We start from the raw sequence: 22020 nt of genomic DNA, 5'->3' as shown, positions 1-22020 counted from the left end.
AAAAAAAAAAAAAAAAGAGCAGTGAGCATACAAAAGGCACTCAGACACACTATTTGACTTTCTTACCTCAACCCTACCTGGCAGGTATTCATTGCTTCATGTGTTCTGGTTTGGTCACAGAGGCTTGGCACCTGCTCAGGTTCTTTCGAGTAGTAAGTGGCTCAGAGGGCTGGGGTTTATTTATTTATTTTTATTTATTTATTTTTTGAGAGAGAGAGTGTGTGCAAGGGAGCAGGACCAGGGCGGAGGGGGGTAAGTGCTGGGAGGCACAGAGGGAGAGGAAGAGAGAGAATCGTAACCAACTGAGCCACCCAGAGCCTCGGGGCTGGGATTTAAACCCAGATGTGCCTAACTGCTTGTTGGTGGAAACCAGCCCTTGTGATGTAATAATGTGCTGTTAATTGCTCACTCTATTCCCTTATATTATATTATTGAGAGCAAATAGTGAGAAAGATCAAATCTTAGGATTTTATCCCAGGTCTGATGAGCCACGATTATACCATTGTATCATCTCCTATCTAGGAATTGACAACAGTTGTATGCTTATTACATTGACAATATAATGAGTAATGAGCTAGTGGAGTTGCCCTCCTGCTGTGATCTCAGGGGAGACTGTGGGATAATATAATTTCCAGTGACAATATATTAGAAATGATGAACTGGCATGAGGAATTTTACTGAGAAACAAAACCAAATTTTAAAGCTTCTTTACTCATAGGTCATCAACAGGTACGTTCGTAACTCCTGCAACTGAAATCAGGCTACTTAAATATAGTATTTATAAAATTCTTTGTAATTTGTACTAAAGGATATGCCTGGATTTACTAAGGATCACAAAAATCAAGAGGATAATGGAAAATTGTGAAATTATTGCAGGTACCTACTAGAGCCAGAAAGCCATGACTTAAACCGATCGTAGCAGCCCCGGGCTAACGCTGTTAAAGAGAAGGGACTGCAAATACGTTTAATTTCTTTAAGGCATCCTTGACGCTCCTTTTCACTCAGCCCCGCCAGTCATTCATCTCTGTACAGTGCAGACCCTGTCTAGGATGCCCTGTGAAATATCCCCGACTGTGGCCCCTCTTCTCTGTCCTCAAGGCCACAGCCTTAGGTGTCTGTCACCTTCAACTCAAGCACTGCAAGAACCTCTGCCCCGGGCGGGGTGTGTCTGCCCAGGTTCCTCACCCACACTGCCCAGTGTCCGTGCCAGGAGGCTGGCCCGCTCCCTCTGTTCTGCTGTGCTTCTCCATGCTACTCTAAAAGGACCCATCCAGGCCACCTGCATATAGCCAGCAATGTGGGCTGTCCTCCATAAACTCCTGGCCCAAAGAGAATGAGACACATGAGAAGACACGATTGCCACAGACTCTAGAATTTCCAGGGGATTTGCCCTACCCGAGTCGGTATTTGAAATGTGAATTTCTGTTTTCTACATTTCAGGGAGGAATTCACTGTCATTTCCCAGACTGCCTGATTCACTTTTCCTAGTGGCCCACGTCTGGGACACCACAGAGAAACGCTTCATTTGCACATGTCCTGTGGTAGGCTCTAACCAGAGCGGCAAGTCAGCACAAACAAGACAAAGATGGCATTTGCTTCTGCAGAGAGCTTATTTCTAATGACCCTTTTACAAAAGTTAATGTCTTAGGAAATTATTTTGTCCCTTTTCTGAATGACATACTGTGCTATGTGTACATACAGAGCCATGCATCCACAGAAGGACTTGGAAGCTGGATGGAGTTGTTTTAATTTCATTTTCAGTCACCATGGAACATGCACTGGAAGGAAGGTGGAAATACCAGCCGGAAAAGTGGCTACAATACGGGCCTGCCTTCCAGAATGCTCTATGGCTTCCTATGACCACCTGCCGACGAACAGACAACGCAATTGTTCTTGGTCACTATTCACCGGCAGAGCATGCTGCAGGGCTGCAAAGTAGGCAAGAGGGCGCTCTCTTCAGGAAATGTTCTGGATTGTACTAGGAGAAGATCCATCCATTTCAGAAAACAGTTGATTCCTGCTATCACATTGGAGCATTAACAGGCTATTCAGCTATGCTGCTTATCAGGCTTCAACAAATTCAAACTACCTTCCCAGAAATGTTGTTTTATAGTTTCAGGATGTTTTCTCAATAAGAAAAGAGACAGTCCAGCATAATGAAAAGATGAAATACCCACGAAAAATACACGGCACATGAAAAAACCCTTTTGAATATCGTTTATAAGGATATCCTCTCTGGGTAAAAGCCCTTGCACACTAATGCAAAGGTCCCAGTTGCCACTGCAGTGAGCACCGCAGAGAAGCTGAAGGGCGAGGCTTCGGCACGCTTAGCGGGGATGTGAGAAAGTGCAGGCAGAAGCCCCTGCGTCCATACAGAAACCGCATTCTCCCAAGTCTGTGCTTCAGTCTGGGTCCTTAGGGCATCTGGTTGACCTGCTGGGCTGGACATGAATTCTCAAGTTTCAAAAAACTGGACTCACTGTGAACGTGGATATACTACTTTTCTAGCACTCTGCAGTGCCGGGAGTCAGATTTGTTTCCTCTGGCTGGGTCAGATAGAAGAGGACAGCCTTGTTCATGAGTGACGTGACCACCCAGGGAAGAGGCCCTGCGGAGGCAGGCACGTCCAACAGTTCAGCCATTGAGCCCCTGCGTGCTGAGCACACAGTCTCAACCCGCGGTGCTGAGTGCACGGGGTATCCGTTCCCCGTGTAACCGAGTATCTGTACAAATCCTTGGTTTGATCCGTAGTAACATGCTTAGGAGAAATTCCTAATGGTGAGATAACTGAATCAAGGCACATGCAGATTTAAGGCTTCAGAACCTGCCCTCTAGAAGATTGTACTAAGTTTTTAAAAAACATTTATTTATTTTAGAGAGAGCACTCGCAGAGGGGAGGGGTGGAGGGAGAGAGAGTCTTAAGCAGATTCCCCACTGAGCGGGGAGCCTGACGCAGGGCCTGATTTCAGGGCCCTGAGATCACGACCGGAGCAGAAACCAAAACCAAGAGTCGGTCACTTCACCAAAGGCGTCATCCCAGCGCCCAAGATTGTACTAATTTTAATCCCACCCAGAGTGCATGAGTCTTGTTTCTCTGTGCTCTGTACATTAATTATTATAGTTTTTCACTTTGCTAATGTGACAGATGAAAAACTGCATTTCATCACTTTCTGTACTACATGATCAGTATTAATCCTAGTATCTCTTTAACAAATCTTCAATGAGTTAAGTTTCTTTTTTTTTTTTTTTTTAAGATTTTATTTATTTATTTGACAGAGAGAGACACAGCGAGAGAGGGAACCCAAGCAGAGGGAGTGGGAGAGGGAGAAGCAGGCTTCCCGCGGAGCAGGGAGCCCGATGTGGGGCTCGATCCCAGGACCCTGGGATCATGACCTGAGCCAAAGGCAGATGCTTAACGATTGAGCCACCCAGGCGCCTAAGTTAAGTTTCTTTTATCCTCACAACATGTCTGTGGGGGAAGGAGGTGGCAGAAAATTTAACTTGTCCATATGTATTGTACTAACTGATGATCTTTGAAAAACCCAGGCACAGGTTGCCAAGAGTGGAGCATTTTAAAATCTATTTATGTTATGCTGGGTAGAGCCTAACTTACCTCACATGAAATTGGAGGCTGGGGACGCTAGTGTGGTGGTCTTAGAGATGGGGAGGGAGGTGATAGTTGCTGTCTCAACAAACCGCATGTTGTGAGGGCCCTTTCAAACATTTTCAAAGTTCTGTCCTTCTCTTCCCACTTTCTTCATCCTGGACTTTCAAATATTGTGTTTTCTTTCTTCACCCATCCCCCACCTACCTCCCCTCTAGCACCCATCAGTTTGTTCTCTGTACTTATGAATCTGTTTTTTTGTGTGTGTTTGTTTTTTAAAAAGTTTTTGTTTTTGATGGATTGTAATAACACAAGAATATACTCCTGAGAAAAATAAAAGTTTTGTATACCTAACGTGTTCCTAATTTTGTTAAAAGTGAATAAATGTCCAAAAAACTACTAGAACTGATAAATGAATTCAGTAAAGTTGTGGGATACAAAATTAATATACAGAAATCTGTTGCATTTCTATACATTAATAATGAAATAGCAGAAAGAAAAATTAAAAAAAAAATCCCATTTACAACTGCACCAAAAAGAATAAAATATCTAGGAGTAAACTTAATCCAGGAGGTGAAAGACTTGAACTCCGAAAACTATAAAACACTGATGAAAGAAACTGAAACTGACACAAACAAATGGAAAGACATTCCATGCTCATGGACTGGAAGACCAAATATTGTGAAAATGTCTACACTACCTAAAGTAATCCACAGATTTAATGCAATCCTTATCAAAATACCAATAGCATTTTTCACAAAACTAGAACAAATAATCCTAAAATTTATATGGAACCACAAAAAATCCCAATGTTGTAGGATTGCCAAAGCAATCCTGAGAAAGAAGAACAAAACTGGAGGCATCACAATCCCAGATTTCAAGATATATTACAAAGCTGTAGCAATCAAAACAGTATGGTACTGGCACAAAAATAGACACATAAATCAATGGAACAGGATAGAAAATAAAAAAATAAACCCACAACTATATGGTCAAAGGAAGCAAGAATATACAATGGGGAAAAGACAGTCTCTTCAATAAATGGTGTTGGAAAAACTGGACAGCCACATGCAAAAGAATGGAACTGGACCACTTTCTTATACCCTACACAAAAATAAACTCAAAATGGATTAAGGACCTAAATGTGAGACCTAAAACCATAAAATTCCTAGAAGAAAACATAGGCAGTAATTTCTTAACATCAGCTGTAGAAACATTTTTCTAGTTATGTCTCCTTAGGCAAGGGAGACAAAAACAAAATTAAAGTATTGGGACTACATCAAAGTAAAAAGCTTTTGCACAGCAAATGAAACCATCAATAAAATGACAAGGCAACCTACTGAATGGGAGAAGATATTTGCAAATGATATATCCAGTAATGGGTTAACATCCAAAATATATAAACTATTTAATAAACCTAACACCAAAAATCCCCACAAAAAAACCCAAAAAACAAATAATCTGATTAAAAATGGCAAAACATCTAAATAGACATTTTTCCAAAGAAGATATATAAACAGCCAACAAACACATGAAAAGATGCTCAACACCACTAATCATCAGGGAGATGTAAATCAAAACCACAATGAGCTATCACCTCACACCTGTCAGATGGCTAAACACAAAAAAACAAGTAATACAAGTGTTGACGAGGACGTGGGAAAAAAAGAATCTTTGTATACTGTTGGTGGGAATGTGAACTGGTAAAATCACTGTGGAAAACAACACAAGAGGTTCCTCAAAAAATTTAAAATAGAGGGCGCCTGGGTGGCTCAGTTGGTTAAGCGACTGCCTTCGGCTCAGGTCATGATCCTGGAGTCCCGGGATCGAGTCCCACATCGGGCTCCCTGCTCGGCAGGGGGTCTGCTTCTCCCTCTGCCCTCTTCCCTCTCGTGCTCTCTGTCTCTCATTCTTTCTCTCTCAAATAAATAAATAAAATCTTTTTAAAAAAAAAATTTTAAATAGAATTACCATATGATCCAGTAATTCCATTACTGGGGTATTTACCCAAAGAAAACAAAACACCAATTCAAAAAGATACACGAGCCCCTTTGTTTATAGCAGCATTATTTACAATAGCCAAGACATGGAAGCAACCCAAGGGCCCCTCCATAGATGAATGGATAAAGAAGAGGTGGTATATATACACAATGGAATATTACTCAGCCATAAAAAAGAGTGAAACCTTGCCATTTGCAACAATGTGGATGGACCTAAAGGGTATTAGGCTAGGTGAAATAAGTCAGATAGAGAAAGACAAATACCACACGATTTCACTCACTGAAATTAAGAAACAAAACAAAGAAAAAAACGAAACAAAAACAAAAAAACAGATTCTTAAATACAGAGAACAAACTGATGGTTACCGGGGAGGTGGGTCGGGGAGGGGTGAAATAGGTGATGGGGATTAAGAGCACACTTATCAGGAGGAGCACTGAGTAATGTATAGAATTGTTGAACCACTCTATTGTGCACCTGAAACTACAACACTGGATATTAATTATACCAAAAAAAAGTGAATAAATGTGTGTACGTATGCATATAAATTAAAGTGAACAGAAAAAATGCAACAAAATATTAATGGTGAATTTTGCTAGATGGTCTTAATTTTTTTCTTTATATTTTTCTGTACTTTTCAAATTTTCTACAGTAAATATGTATTACTTTAATCATTAGGAAAAACAATATATATATTTTGAATAATAACTGGACTTTTATTTTTTATTTTTTAAAGGTTTTATTTATTTATTTGACAGAGAGAGACACAGCAAGAGAGGGAACACAAGCAGGGAGAATGGGAGAGGGAGAAGCAGGCTTCCCGCGGAGCAGGGAGCCCAATGTGGGGCTCGATCCCAGGACCCTGGGGTCATGACCTGAGCTGAAGGCAGACACTTAACGACTGAGCCACCCAGGCGCCCCATAACTGGACTTGTAATCTCTCTGCATCTGTGAAACTCCATTCTTTACATCTTTATAGCCAAAGTCAGAGGCTTATTATCAAAAAGGACAAAGCAGAGACTGCAGATATATTTCAAATTGAGTGCTGGCTCCCATCAAGTGGTGGTGCAGCCTGGAGTATTGTTTTCAAAGAAATTCTGAGGCTGAGTCCTCACCGCCCGGGAGACAGCACTGGGATCAGTCTCTGGCCGGGATGAGGGCACAAGCATCAGGCTATGGATCATTCCGGAAGCTCTCCCCGCGTTACACAGGGGCTTCAAGGCCGTCTGGTTGAAATCCCTTCCTAACTGCTGAGGGAACAGGTCCGGAGTATGAAGCAGCTTGCTCAATGCTCTAAAGGCAGAGCCAAGCCTGGACCCAAATTAAGGAGACGTGGGCTTTGGTCTGCACTCTGCCTTCAGCTGATCCACTCACTGTCACGTGAGCCTCTCTACCGCAGAGTCGCAGCGAGAGTCCATCTGTCCTGGCCTCCAAGAACTCCGTCCTGTCCGCCAGCCCCTCATCCCTTCAGCCCTCCTGCCCAGAACCCTGGTGTTCCCTGACTCTGGCCTCAGGGAGCCAGATCTTCCCTTTGGAGAAAACGGACTAAAACAGTGGATGGACTGACTGACTTGCCCAGCAGATGGCAGTACGAACAAGGAAGAGACCCAACGCAGGGCTCTGAAAGCACCTAAATCTGAGCCCATCGCGGAATATTTTGTGCGTGTATCTGTAGAGAGGCACTTAAAATCTAAACAGTAGTGCGCGGACATGGCCTCAAACGACAACACCCAACAAGCAACCCAAAGCTACGGGGCCTACTGCACCCAGCCTGGGCAGGGCTATTCCCAGCAGAGCGTCAGCCCTACGGACAGCAGAGTTACAGTGGTTACGGCCAGTCAGCAGGCACTTCAGGCTATGGCCAGAGCAGCTATGGTTCTTCTTACGGACAGACCCAGAACACAGGCTGTGGCACTCAGTCAGGTCCCCAGGGATATGGCTCAACCGGTGACTATGGCGGTAGCCGGAGTTCTCAGTCACCTTACGGGCAACAGTCCCCTTACCCTGGCTATGGCCAGCAGCCAGCTCCTAGCAGCACCTCGGGAAGTGATGGGAGTGCTTCTCAGAGCAGCAGCTACGGGCAGCCCCAGAGTGGGGCTACGGCCAGCAGTCTGGCTACCGTGGACAGCAGCAAAGCTCCTATGACCCCCCTCAAGGCTGTGGCCAGCAGAACCAGTACAACAGTAGCAGTGGAGGTAACTATGGCCGAGACCAGTCCTCCACGAGTGGCGGCGGCGGTTATGGCAATCAGGACCAGAGTGGTGGCGGCGGTGGCTACGGGGAGGCCAGCAGGACCGTGGGGGCCGCGGCCGGGCGGTGGCGGTGGTTACGACCGCAGCAGCGGTGGCTATGAACCGAGAGGTTGTGGAGGTGGCCGTGGAGGCAGAGGCGGCATGGGCGAAAGTGACTGTGGTGGCTTCAATAAATTTGGTGGCCCTCGGGACTCGGGATCACGTCATGACTCTGACAGGATAATCCAGACAACACCGCCATCTTCGTGCAAGGCTTGGGCGAAAATGTTACAGTTGAGTCTGTGGCCGATTACTTCAAGCAGACTGGTATTATTAAGACAAATAAGAAACAGGACAGCCCATGATCAGTCTGTCCACAGACAGGGAAACGGGCAAGCTGAAGGGAGAGGCAGCAGCGTCGTTTGATGACCCACCTTCTGCTAAAGCAGCTATTGACTGGTTTGATGGTAAAGAATTCTCTGGGAGTCCCATCCAGGTCTCGTTTGCTACTCGGCGAGCAGACTTCAACCGGGGCGGTGGCAACGGTCGTGGAGGCCGAGGGCGAGGAGGACCCGTGGGCCGTGGAGGCTGTGGAGGTGGTGGCAGGGGCGGCGGTGGCCGGGAAGGATTCCCCAGTGGAGGGGGTGGTGGCGGCGGCCAGCAGCGAGCTGGTGACTGAAGTGTCCTAATCCTATATGTGAGAACATGAACTTCTCTTGGAGGAATGAATGCAACCAATGTAAGGCCCCTAAACCAGATGGCCCAGGAAGGGGGACCAGGAGGCTCTCATATGGGGGGTCACTATGGAGATGATCGTCGTGGGGGCAGAGGAGGCTATGATCGGGGCGGCTACCGAGGCCGAGGCGGGGACCGTGGGGGCTTCCAAGGGGGCCGGGGTGGTGGGGACAGAGGTGGCTTTGGCCCTGGAAAGACGGACTCCAGGGGTGAGCACGGATAGGATCGCAGGGAGAGGCCGTATTAGCTTGGCTCCTAAGGTTCTGCAACAGCTTTTCTTCTTGTACCCAGTGTTACCCTCATTATTTTGTAACCTTTCAACTCCTGATCACCCACGGGTTTTTTGTGTCGGACTATGTAATTGTAACCATACCTCTGGTTCCCATTAAAAACCATCGTTTTAGGTAAAAAAAAAAAAAAAAATCTAAACGGTAGATAAACAAAAGATTGGAAAGAAATATACCAAAATAGTAAAAGTTGTTTTCAGTAAGGGGTGGTGTTTTAAGTCATTTTCCTTTTTTATTATTTGCATCTTCTGCAATGAACAAAAAATTTTCATCAAGAAGTTATTAAAATAGAGATTATTTCCGTATAATGTAGGCAGAGTTGGAGTACCAAAAAGACATTTACAAAAGTGTACAGAAATGTGAGATTCTATATTTCGTCTATGTCATCAACAAATACAAATGTGCAAAAATAAATTTAAGATGATAGAATGCTAATGCTTCAGCAGTGTGAATATATTTAAAAATCTTATTAGCCTTATTAGAAAGAACAAAAACTTACAGATCTAGTTAAATTGGGGACAAAACACTGAATTACTGACACATGCAATCATTTCCATATGATATATTTTCTTCACATTCACTTGCTTAGTGTGAAGAGGATTTACATGAATACAAAGGGGTTATGCTGCTTCATCTCAAAATTAACACTTAAAACCTAAAATTTAACACTTAGGGCATTTGTTTCCTTAATACAGGTGTTGAAATTGCCTAGTTCTAACTTACTTACTAATAAATGTACTGGTATCTCTGGAGTATGTATGAATGTATTTAGGAGGTGTTCTTTACTATAAATAATCAGTGCAAATAGATTTTTTTTTTCCTTTTTGGCCAAATTCTTCATTTTAACTCTCTTCTTTCTTGTATTTCCTTAATACTCTTCAAATATAACCTGAGTTTTGGGGCACCTGGGTGGCTCAGTCGTTAAGCGTCTGCCTTCGGCTCGGGTCATGATCCCAGAGTCCTGGGATCAAGCCCCACATCGGGCTCCCTGCTCAGGGGGAAGCCTGCTTCTCCCTCTCCCACTCCCCCCGCTTGTGTTCCCTATCTCGCTGTATCTCTTTCTGTCAAATAAATAAATAAAAATCTTTAAAAAAAGGACACAAAGTTAAAAAAACAAAACAAAACAAACAAAAAAACAAATATAACCTGAATTTTGAAGCCAAGCGTCACTATAGAACATGAGGCTGTTTCTGGAGCACCTGCTCAGCTCCTTACCTGGCATCACAGGATCAGTTTGACTCTCTGGTCCCCAAAACATGGAATGATTCCTCTTCTCCATATTTGATAACGCTGGTGGCTGGTTTTGGACAGTGACTTTCTGGGACTTTTCCAAGAAGGAGCTTCCTGCTGCATCTTTGCTTGGTCCTGTGGTTCTAGGATGGGCAGTCGCTGTGTGGGTCACCATCTTCTGGTCAAGGCTCACTGGAATATGGAAGAGCTACTGTTAGTTGTTGGGTTTCTTTTCTGAACTGTAATTAAAACCACTAAATTTGGTGGGGCGCCTGGGTGCCTCAGTCGGTTAAGCTGCTGGCAGACTCTTGGTTTCAGCTCAGGTCATGATCTCAAGGTCATGGGGTCAGCCCCATGTTGGGCTCTGAGCTCAGTGGGGAGTCTGCTTACCTTCCTCGCCCTCTGCCCCTCCCCCCCTTCCTCTCTCTCTCTCTCTCAAATAAATAAATAAATCTTTAAAAAAACCCCAAATTTGCAGTAGATTTAAAGTCATGGATATTTGGGAATAATAACCATCTAAGACATGTCAGAGCCCCATAAAAAACTTCTCTCTTTTCAAATGGGTAACCTGTTTTCTCTTCTTCCAATAATTGACTTTCTAAATGTCACACATAAATTGACAAAAACAAAGCTTAAACCTAAGGCTGTGAGATGCTACATCTTTCTTCAAACCAGAAGCTTCACTTTACACTTTCTGAAGCTTTCCTTCTTTCTTGTGATGCCCTTCTATGTATCTGGATGACATTATAAGATGGGTTTATAGTCCTGAGTTAAGCACATCCCAGTACATCATAAATTTTCAAAATACATTGATCAAAATAAAATCTTAACTCACTTTAGTGTCTTTAAAAGCCATATTCTACACAGCTTTTTTAGGATGGGGAAGAATCTTTTGGAAAACTGAAAGCAGTTTTCGAAAAATGTAAGCAATATAAAAAGTTGGACATTTATAACTCAGATTAAGACTCCTAGTGAATGCTCACCTAATGTAAGGCATAGCTTATTCACATGAAGTTATTCACATGAAGTTATAGCTGAAGTAGAAAAAGAGCAATCCTGAGTTTGCATTTTGTTATGAGGATACAGACATCTCTTCTCCCGCCTTGCCTGAAAAGGCCATGCAGCGGACTCACAATTTTGGCAGAAAGCCTCATCAGACCCATCAGGACACTGCTCCACTCCATCACAAGCCAGGGTGATGTCAATGCAACAGCCATCATCGCAGAAGAAGTGGTAGCGCGAGCAAACCTTCGAGCATCCTGTTTACAAACAGTCTCAGGTCACCGGAGCGTGGGAAAGTCAACATTTCACTGCATTCTGAGTCACAAAGACTAAATGTACCATGAAATGCTTTGGGGTATAGTGATGCAAATAATGGGGAAACACCCAGTAGTGTGAGCTGGAGCAACATGTTTCGAGAAAGTGAAGGGTGTCTCCTTGACCTCCTGGCTTAATTCTGAGGCATCACCACAGGCTCTTGTCTCAGGGCCATTCTCCAGGCCAACACTGCGTAAGAGGTGGGAGCAGGGAAGCAGCAGTTCTGGTCTTCTCCAGCCAGCCTGGGTTTGCTCCCTCAGGGGTCTCCCTCTGCATTCCTTTGTTCAGCCCGTCAGCTCTGGGGGCCGCCTAACGCTCTTACCTGGCCATGTTCTATCAGAGACACCATTTTATACATGCCATGTCTCGCATTCTTGTTTCCTAAGTAATAATTTTTACAGACATTAACTTTCTACTATTGAACCCTATTTGTTGACTACCATACATCCTTGGTGTTATAAAGAATAAACAAAATCTTTAGTTACCAGCTGGTATGAATTTATTTTCTTCAAATAATGAAATTGTCTCCCTTTTGGAGCCGTTAGGGGTTTTTAATCTACAGTGTAATTCAGAGGAGCTACTTGTATTTTCTTGAAAGGCATTCCCCCACTCCAGATTAAGCCAACTTTACCAGACTTAGCTATACACCAACTGGGTGACTTTGACCCTGGTTAATGCAGAGTAAAGGTTATGAGGCTAGAAGTAGCTCTTAAGGAACTCCATAATCTTCCAGGGACAGAAGAAACTAACAATTCTCTCAGGACATGGGAGAGCAGTAGATAATGATATTCTACTGAAACAAATGGTTGCGCATAGTATACAAGCCCAAGTGAAATCTTGGATACATACTCCACTGGGAAGCAGTTAAATTAGGTCCTGGGAAAGGAGTCCCTCTGGGTACAAGGCAGTTTGAAAATACCTTGATCCAGGAAGAAGAAGAGAAGAAATGGTGATAGAAGCTCCTGAGAAAGAAGAGGAAGCAAAGAGCTTCAGTGATGACTGAGAATTTGGGCCCAGAAAGGGGAATCTGCTTCTGTTCCAGGAAAGGAGCTTAGAGGAAAAGTGAAGGGGAACTGGGGTTACCCTGAATACCAAGCAGGATAGAGCTACTGCTCACATTTTTAAGTTCATGACATAAAAATCCTAAATATCTCAAGGTTTTACTTATTCATTGGTAGTTTTGGAGACAGATTGGTATCTGTAACTTATCCATTTATTTCTAGATTAGTGGTCTCTAATTCTTTTTGACCATGCATCTGATCAATACATATAGTATTGTATACTATACGTGTAGTGTAGTAAACACACTTCTCCGTCTGTAAATAATATGCATGTACTACACTATACTAACATATTAAACATGTTATAAAATATACTAAAAATGTAAAGGAGATTAAAAATTACTAAAAATATAAGTTCAGGTGTCTTCTTTTCCATCCAAAAAGTGTCTATCTCTGGGGGATCCTCTTTGGAGTCCACTAATCTAGATCATATTAGAAGTTTTTGTTGGCTTGGCATTTGAAGAGATTATTTTCCCCCAAGCTTGAAAACACGCAGCCTCTATACCGAAAGTCAACCACATTATTCTCACATAACCAGGGGTACATGCGTGTCTGCTTCCTCCAGAAGATGCACCCTTGGTTACCACTACAGCCGGGTTATTAACTGCAAGACCACTACATACATAACAGAGGGGAGGGAAACACCTCTCTATCCCCATTTCTGGTTTTCAATGTCTCTATGTGGTGTTTGATTACTTTAATTCATAGTATGTTATTCCAGTCTAGCCAGAGAGTGATTCCAGATAGCAGTTAATAACACAGCCATTCTTTTTTATTTTCTATATGAAGTTACATACATAAGACCTATATCCAAGTGGCCTTTCAGTAATCAAAAGCGATTCACGTAACTTTCTGTCACTTCGAATACATTTTATTATCATCTCGGAGAAAGGCCAGAAATGTACAACTGGTCATTTACCTTTGGAGCCCTGGAAAATTGGCCTGAGTAAATAAGCCAGACTGGTGCAGCGTTAGTCATCGGCTTGGACCTGCACTTACATCCCTTCCTCCCCCCAGGCACCTTGGTTGTACAGAAACAATCCCTTTCCAACTTCGGTAGGGATAGCGGGGTATTCCTGCCTTCTTCCCATGAGCTCTTTCCTCCAAGGATCAGCACGTGACACGCTCCCTGCCCAGGTGAGCCCTGGATCCCAGGACAGCCGTCTGGGCTCAGCGGTCCTGCACAGGGAGTGAGTGGCTGGAGCCGAGCCCGTGTTTCCAATGGCCCTGGTGCATGTCCAGCACGCCAAGGTACCCCCAAATGTTTTCTTTTTTCAAATTTTTTTTTTTTTAAGTAATCTCTCCACCCAGTGTGGGGCTGAAACCCACAACCCCGAGATCAAGAGTCACACACTCTTCCAACTGAGCCAGCCAGGCGCCCCTCAAAACTGTTCTGAGTAACTGTCTGGCTGTCCCTCGGAGCTGCACTAAGTCAGCGGCCCTGCGGGCATCTGGGCCGGATCGGATTCCTGGCCCGGACGCTCCTCGTGCTTGCTGTCAGGGCTTCAGAGGGCAGCGGTGGGCAGGACCTCGGTGCCAGCCAGTCCCCGGGCAGTCACCCTCCTTCCTCACAGGACACTGGAACCTTGGCTGGACGGGGAGTCAGCCAGCCAGATCCTGAATGCTGCTTGTGTTCTCTGTCCCTGTGGAAGGCAAATTATCAAGGTTGCCAAGTTCTCAGGATTCTAAAATCTCGCTTTGTTTCCCATATGCACACTGACCTATGTCGGATGGAAGACAAGACTGGCGACATACAGTCATTTTCCAATCTTTTTACCCTTATTCTTCCAGCTGCTGGCTTAATTACCATCTAATTACTGAGTCGTCAGGGATGGCAAAGACATGCTGTGGGTTTACTAGAGCCGAGGCTAGCCACTGTGAAGGCTCACTACGTGGGGCCGGGGCCGGGTCTGTGCAGCACACCACCGTCCGCCCGGTGCCTAGCACAGCTCCTGGGAAAGAGCCCCGAGTTCCTGCAGACACAGAGGAGCTGCGGGCCGAAGGGCAAGGCCCTCAGATACACACTTATCTCTGCACTTCTCCAGAAGTGAGTTGTGGGGGGTTTCCCTCTGCAATACCTCTATACTTTTAGTGCTCTCAAGTTCAATATGTATACTTCTTAAACTTGATGAGCTAATCTTAGAAACGTAGATGCTTGGGAAAGTAAGAAACATAGATAAATGAGAAGGGCGAGTTTATATTGTGCAACAGATTATGAGAACAATCACAGATATGTAAAGCTATATTATAAGTGTATCTGTGTAATGTGTCCATGAAAAATTTTAAACAGTCCTTTTAAACTGACACATGCACAATTTAAAAGGACTATTAAATTTTGTTTTAAATACGCTTCTTAGCTGCACTCTCTGAACATACATATCAAATAGACCGCCTTTCTTTAAACAAGATCCTCTCCTAGAAAAACCACATGATTGTCTTTTGTGAAAATGAGTCAGGAAAGATGAAGAATCTGTAGGGTCGTGTGGCTCACACAGTCTATTCTCATCCCCTGGAGCCTCCTCCACCCCAATCCAGCAGTGCCACGAAGCCCAAAATGTAATGGAGCCTATTTTTGTTGTCATATTTTTAGAAAAGACTCTTATTTAACAACAACCAAAAATAGAATGGAAGAGGGGCGCCGGGGTGGCTCAGTTGGTTAAGCGACTGACTCTTGATCTCAGCTCAGGTCTTGATCTCAGTGTGTGAGTTCAAGCCTGTGTTGAGCTCCATGCTGGGCGTGGAGTCTACTTAAAAAAAAGAAAAAAAGAAAGAATGGAAGAGCCCATGGAATGCAGTCGGAATATAAAATGCCAGTGTAATACCATTCTTCTGTGACTAGCTGGTATCTGCCGGCCACTGTGAACGCAAGGGAAGGACTTTCCCCTCACCTCCCATGGAGAAGGCCACGGGGAGCACGGTCACCGAGACGTTGTCGGAGCTTCTCTGCCCGGCGCTGTCCGTCACAGTGAGCTGAAAGGTGTATGTTCCCTCTTGTAAGTGGGACAGCTCCAGGGTTCCTGACTGAGGTACCTGACACCCGAACAGGAAACAGCACATTTAGTTAAGAGAGCTGAGGCTTGGGGTCCAGCATCATCCATTATCCTTGGAGGAGTCCCATGACTCGCCTCTCCACTCCCGGTCCAAGGATGTGAAATACTAAATCATACACTATTTTGGCAGTTTGCCCCACTTGGAATTCACGATCCTCAGTTTTATCTGGGCTGACACTACCCTTGACTCACAATCCTTCTCTTGTCCTTAGCAACCACTGTTCCCAGCCTGTAACTCCTCCAAGCTCCACACTCAGTACCTGGTGTCTTCCTTCTCAGCAGATGACCTCATCTGCTTTGAGAACAAAATTAGGACTATAATTATGGCCATGAGTATGGCTCCTGCACTCACCCCATGCTGGGGATGCACCTGTTCTGTACCTGTCATCACCTCCTTTCCCCCAGCCGTAAGATGAGCTGTCCCTCCTGCACCCCAGGCCAATCCTCCATCCAGGCCCTGACCTCTTCCCCCTCTCAAATGGCTCTGCTATCACTATGCTCAAGTTACTCTTGACCTAAAAACAAACAAAACAACAGCAAGTAAAACACCCTACACTCCAAGATCTTCTCCAGCCATAAATCGTATCTCCTTTCCATTTCAACTTACCTTTTCAAAACCTTGTTCATGTGGCACTTGCTGCTTCCATTAGCTCATTTCCCATTTATTCTTTATCCCACCCATCTGGTTTCTTTCCTCACCATCCCCTTGAAACCGCTGGTAAAACTCACTAACAGATCTAGCAAAGGTCACCGGGTTGTCAAGATCAGCGCTACTCGCTAGCCTCACCTTCCACCAGCTCCCCACCACTGGCCCTCTTACTGTATTTTATAATGTGGCCACTCCTGGGTTCTGGAACTCCCGACTTCCCGGGCTTCTGTTTCTGTGTCTGAGTTTCCCCAACTATTCCTTGCTGATCACCCTCATGGACTTCACTTCTGCTCACTTCCTAAACCCAGGGCCCCATCTTGATCCTCTACTCTTCTCATGCCACTTTTCTTTTTTAAATCTTTTTTTTTTTTTTTGATTTTATTTATTTTTGTGTGAGAGAGAGAAAGACAGCATGAGCGGAGTGGGGGGAGGGCAGAGGGAGAAGCAGACTCCCTGCTGAGCAGGGAACCCGATGTGGGACTCGATCCTGGGACCCAGAGATCATGACCTGAGCTGAAGGCAGACACTTCACCGACTGAGCCACCCAGGTGCCCATCTCATGCCACTTTTCAAGGAGCCTCCTGCTCATGGCAAGAGCAATAGCTTCTGAGGCTCAGTTCTACGTTGTGATTTTGGGAGTCATTTTTGGATGCTCAATCCAACTACTATATTTTTCAGCCCTCCAAAGATACTATAATGGTTTAATATCCTATTTTTCTAGGAAAAATCCCTTTTTGCTTAAGCGAACTAGTCTGGATATCGGCTACAAATGAATTCTGACCATTACACGGTTTATTACAGGGATGCATTAACGGACTTGAAAGTACAGAGAGCTGTTGCCCTGTTAGAAGTATCAGCGCTGGTTTGTATTCATGAAATCCTAGAATTGAGATTCCTGCACATGACCCTGGCTTCGAGGCTTTGTCAGGACTATGTACACACGCGAGCAGAATGCTTTACAATCACTCAGAGGCAATGTAAGGAGATATAGCCGTTGCCACACTTTAGGCTGCTCAGGAATCAATCACCAGAGCTCCTGTTAAGCACAGATTTCCCAGCCCAGCCTCAGAGTCTGAGTCAGAGGGTCTGAGCGTGGGATCTGGGAATCTGAACGTAACAGGCACACCCAGATGATACACCGATGACGCTGGAAGAAAATGAGTGAAGTGGTTAAGAGTGGAGTCTGGCATCCAACAGAGCTGGGGTGGAATGCCAGGTCCAACCATGTGCCAACTGTGTGACCTTGTACAAGTCACTTAACCTACTTAAGTCTCAGTTTCTTCATCTGTGAAATGAAGTAATAATGGCACCTATCTTATAAGTATCAAATGAGATAGCTACATAAAAAGAGCTTAATATAGGGCTTACATAGAATTATAAATATATATCAAAAGAGCTCGAAACATAGTAAATGCTTAGATATATCCATTATCTCCCTTGGTTAGTTCTCATCTCAAGCTGAGCCACCCAGTTTTTATAGACAGGGAAATGAAATCTCAATAACGTGACTTTCACTCACTGAGATGGTGACAGAATTGAGACCTCCAGATGCAAAACCGGCTATGGGCAGTCCCATCCCTCCCCCTGCAAAAGCTGTAGGCTGGACATCTGGCAAAGAAGACCACCAGTCCTTTGTGGTTTATTTCAAAGAGATGTTAAGCAGTTTTCACTGCCACGTGGTTACATGAACTTCAGGCCCAGCTACACTAAGAGAATATCAAACAGGGGTCACTTCTATGAGAATTAAAACACTACCCAAGGGGCATGCAGAGAGAAAGCTGAAGATGACAAGCTAATTGCAGAGTCTGGGGTGGGCAACTGATCCTCGGAAACAAGAGGGTGCTGCGATGTCTGAGAACATCAGAGATTCAGATGAGTAGGATTTAAAATGAGACAAGAACTGTGGTTTGGGACCGCAGGGTCATATTGAACCCCTGTTGTCTTTTACATCCCATCCAATTCGTCAGGAAATCCTGTTGGCTCTACTTTAAAAACACATCCAGGGGCACCTGGGTGAGTCAGTCGGTTGGGTGTCAGACTCTTGATTTCCGCTCAGGTCATGATCTCAGGGTCATGAGAACAAGCCCCACAACGGGCTCTGCGCTCAGTGCAGAGTCTGCTTGGGGTTATCTCCCTCTCCTTCTGCCCAACCTACCCCCCCCCCCTTACAAGCTCTCTCTAAATAAATAAAATCTCTTTTAAAAATCCAGAATTTAACCACTTCTCATCACGTCCACCGTCACTGTCACCACCTTGCTTTGAGCCCAGTCTGGTCTGAGCCCACCCTGTCTCTAGCCTGAGTCACTGCAGTGGTCAAGAGATTTGCACTCCAGTGGGATTGGAGCCCGGCATCCTTTTCTTCTGGAAACTTCCCCTCCCACCTTTGTCCACATGATTGTAAGGTTAAGTGTCAGTTATGACTTCTCCCTATGGCTGTAGGAGTGTGAGGCTGAACCAAGGAGAGTCAATGGCTGCAAGGGGCAGGAGGTGGTAAGGCTGGTGCAGGTGGTGGACTCTCACTCTCTCCAGCTCTGGCTCAGAATCAGGCAGGCCTTGCTAGGTGGCAGCAATGTAATAGGTAAGACCACTACTTATTGCTTCTTGGGACACATGGATACATGGTGGCAGATGATGACCACACTGAGCCCTGCAGCATTGAGTAAGGTGCTACAAGGGAGAGAAGCTGTCCTAGCTGGTTTGCCTGAATGCAGACAAGACCTAAGACTGCAGAAAGCCAACAGCTGAGGGCTTTGTTGCCTAGGTACCTGAGAGGAGAGGGTAGACTATAGGATTGAACAGAATGAGATTTGTAAGGTCAGGGCAACCCTGAGTGGGGCCATAGGAGTGAGGTGGAGGTGAAGTTAATGGAGATTTTAAGAGACCGGGGAGGCCCTGAAGCAAGGGCTCTAGATGGGCCATCTATGTGGACACTATTATCACCCCGGCCTGTGCCTAATCTCTCTGGGTGTCAACATTCAACACACTAGTATCACACTGAAACTCTGAGGACCTGGGGTTTGTTTGGGAAGCCTCTTTTCAATGCTGGGGCTAGAAGGACAGAGCATCCCCTGTCTAAGAGGTCATCATCCACCTGGGCTTTGGATGCCTCTCTCTGCCTTACTAGGCACCTCCTTTCTGATGTCGGAAACACTGATCCAGATCCAGACCATGGTGATAACCTTCAGAGTCCTGGGTGAGCTTAAATTTAGATCTATTCAGATTAATATCCCTTTCCCGACCCCTTTTATTCATTTAGCTAACAAAGGGTGTCTTTCCTTGAAATCAGATATTTAGAATATTTAGAACATAAGATGGATATTTTCCCTTCAAGCCCCAGGTAATCCTTCTAGACATCTTCTCATATTTATATGACATTGGAAAGGGTTTAAAGTATTTTACAAACATTTCCTAAGTGTTAGGGTAAAAAATATATATAGGAGAAAGAGAATAAGACAAACGTTCTCATTGTTCCTGCCAAGAGAGCAGGACAATATTTCCTGAGAACATGAACCCATTTTCTTGACACCTGGCCATAATGCAGAGTTTCTACAGACAAAAGATTAGTACTGCTTCTTTCTTGTTTCTTCTCCTACTGCCCTTCTCTCCTTCCTAAACTAGGGAAGATCAATACTGATATCTCGGTTTGGCAAGATGTGGGTAAAGTGGGTAAAGTGTACACAAGATCTCTCTGTATTATTTCTTTCTCTTTTCTTCATTTATTTTAGAGAGAGAGAGAGAACGAGCGGGGGAAGGGCAGAGAGGGAGGGAGAGAGAGAATCTCAAGCAGACTCCTCAGTGTGGAGCCTGACACGGGGCTTGATCTCACAACCCTGAGATCACGACCTGAGCCAAAACCAAGAGTAGAATGCTCAACCGACTGAGCCACCCAGGTGCCCCTCTTTTTTCTTTTTTTTAAGTAATCCCTACACCCAACGTGGGGCTCAAACTTACAACCCCAAGATCAAGAGTTCATGCTCTACCAGCCAGGCACTCCTCTCTGTATTATTTCTTAGAAAAGTAAAAGTATGTTACAGACCACTGGGCAAATGGCCAACTGTCCTCTGGGCAAAGCCAAACCTGATTCTCATTTTCAATGGATTCTGATTTTATGGCCCTCGGTCACCATACTGAGAGGATGCACATTGACTTTGAATGCTATCAGGCACGTCCAAAATGTTTGCACTATAGAATGTGGATCTTTTCAATCTGAAAAGTTCAAGTCAATATAATTTTATAAGTCCTATTTGTCAGAATATCAAGATTATAGAGACATGTACCACAGGGCCCTCATCTGCGAAGTCTTCTCTGACTTCCCTGAACTAGATTATAATCTCTCCTTCTCTGAATTCTAGCAGCACTTTATCTATATTCTTTTACAGTCTTGCCCTTTCTACTTGGTATTATTGTTATTTAGGTGCACATCTAATATCCTCAACTGGTGTCAAGCTACATGAGGGCAATATCCCATACAACTTTTTCACGCCTTACTCCCTTGCTCCTTGCCTTGAAGAGGCCCTCGTTAATTTTTTGTTTATATACAAGTGAGTAAATCTATTCTGTTTGTAGTTCAGCTAAACTATCGGTCAAAAGAGACCAGTATTTATATCCCAAGATGTTTAGAATTCACCGTAATAGTTACCTCTCCTGGAGTGCTCATGTTATGCTCCGTGGTACGCTAAGCGCTTTATTTGCGTTTTCCCACTTTGATCCCTTACTGAAACTCTATCAGGTGGTATTATCCTCTTTACAATTGAGGAAGCTAAGGCTTAAATAATGAAACAATTTTCCCAAGTTCACCCTGCTAGGGAATTGGCAAAACTGGGTTTGAGTCCAGGTCATTTGACTCCAAATTCCATAGGCACAGCGGTTCCAGAATCCTACCTCTCTGTCAGCCCAGTAAGGCCTTCCAAGGTCCTTATTCCAAGAACCATTTCTTAGAAAGAATCCAGGCACAATTTATATACAGACTGGCCAGCTGTAATGCTCTAAAAAAAGCAGATACAGTAAATCAGGTTGAAGCCCCATCTGACTGGAAGCACAGATAGATTGCAGACTCCTAGGGTTCTGGAAGCCTACTGTGCTGTCAATTTATTGTCTGAGAAGTTGTGTGTTTGTTTCTGAACAGGGAAAGAACTTCAAAGCTTCTGCCCTTACTGGAATAGAGCTTTCCTAACTCAATTTACCCAGATTTATTTATCATGAATTATGCACTTTTTTTCCCCAGGGAGATTATTTTTCAACATTTCCTTAAAAGTAATTTTCTTAAAGAAAAAAAATGCAATTAAATATTCAAGGCCTTGAGGATTGTGTAAAAAGAATTCATATGTAAGTGAGGGTAGGCTACATTTAAGCTCGTGGTCAACACTGAAACACAACAGCTATGAATTATTACCCTATATAAGCTAATAAAGCGCTTAGCGTACCACAGAGCATAACGTGAGCACTCCAGGAGAGGTAACAATTATGGTAATATTTACTTCTCTTCTTCTGCTTTTGCTCTCATTCCCAGGAAACACCTAGACCCTCTGGCTTTCTCAGTGTCAACATGGCTCCTACTTAAAGTCCTTTTTGGCCTCAGACCAGAGTCTGAAAGGTTGCCTCTTTGGCCATTTGAGGAGGGAGGTTTTGTTCCCTGTTAAAGTCCTTTTGTGCACCGGTGAGCACATGGAGTGAGTCTTGGTGGTTTGGGTTTCCTTGGGAGAATCTCTAAAAGAATATTACCCAGGCAGCAACACAGTCTTGCCTGGGTATAAGACAAGGCTATCAAGAATTGTGTGAATACCATCAAAGGAAAAATGATCTCATAATAAACTGAATAATATCATCATGTTTGAATGTCTACTGTGTGTGGCTCACGG

The 22020-nt window shown here is 44.3% G+C and overlaps 1 protein-coding gene and 1 pseudogene across 2 annotated transcripts in view; one reads left to right on the top strand and one right to left on the bottom strand.

The window, feature by feature from the left end:
* The window catches only part of LRP11 (LDL receptor related protein 11), a 44527-nt gene that overhangs the window by 7767 nt on the left and 14740 nt on the right, over positions 1 to 22020 (bottom strand). The window contains exons 3-5 of the mRNA XM_032407670.1: positions 15352 to 15493; positions 11219 to 11344; positions 10071 to 10277 (exon numbers count right to left, since the gene is read on the bottom strand). Of these exons, the coding sequence (XP_032263561.1) occupies positions 10071 to 10277; positions 11219 to 11344; positions 15352 to 15493 (475 nt within the window). The remainder of the gene's footprint in view (positions 1 to 10070; positions 10278 to 11218; positions 11345 to 15351; positions 15494 to 22020) is intronic.
* Positions 6528 to 8815, top strand: LOC116634416 (annotated as a pseudogene). The gene has a single exon (XR_004299967.1). The product of XR_004299967.1 is annotated as an RNA-binding protein FUS-like (transcript).

This window comes from Phoca vitulina, unplaced genomic scaffold (genome assembly GCF_004348235.1).
Source record: "Phoca vitulina isolate PV1807 unplaced genomic scaffold, GSC_HSeal_1.0 scaffold9, whole genome shotgun sequence".
NCBI classification, from domain to species: domain Eukaryota; kingdom Metazoa; phylum Chordata; class Mammalia; order Carnivora; family Phocidae; genus Phoca; species Phoca vitulina.
The sequence above is the reverse complement of the archived record's forward strand: the minus strand, read 5'-3'. Positions and strand labels throughout refer to the sequence as shown.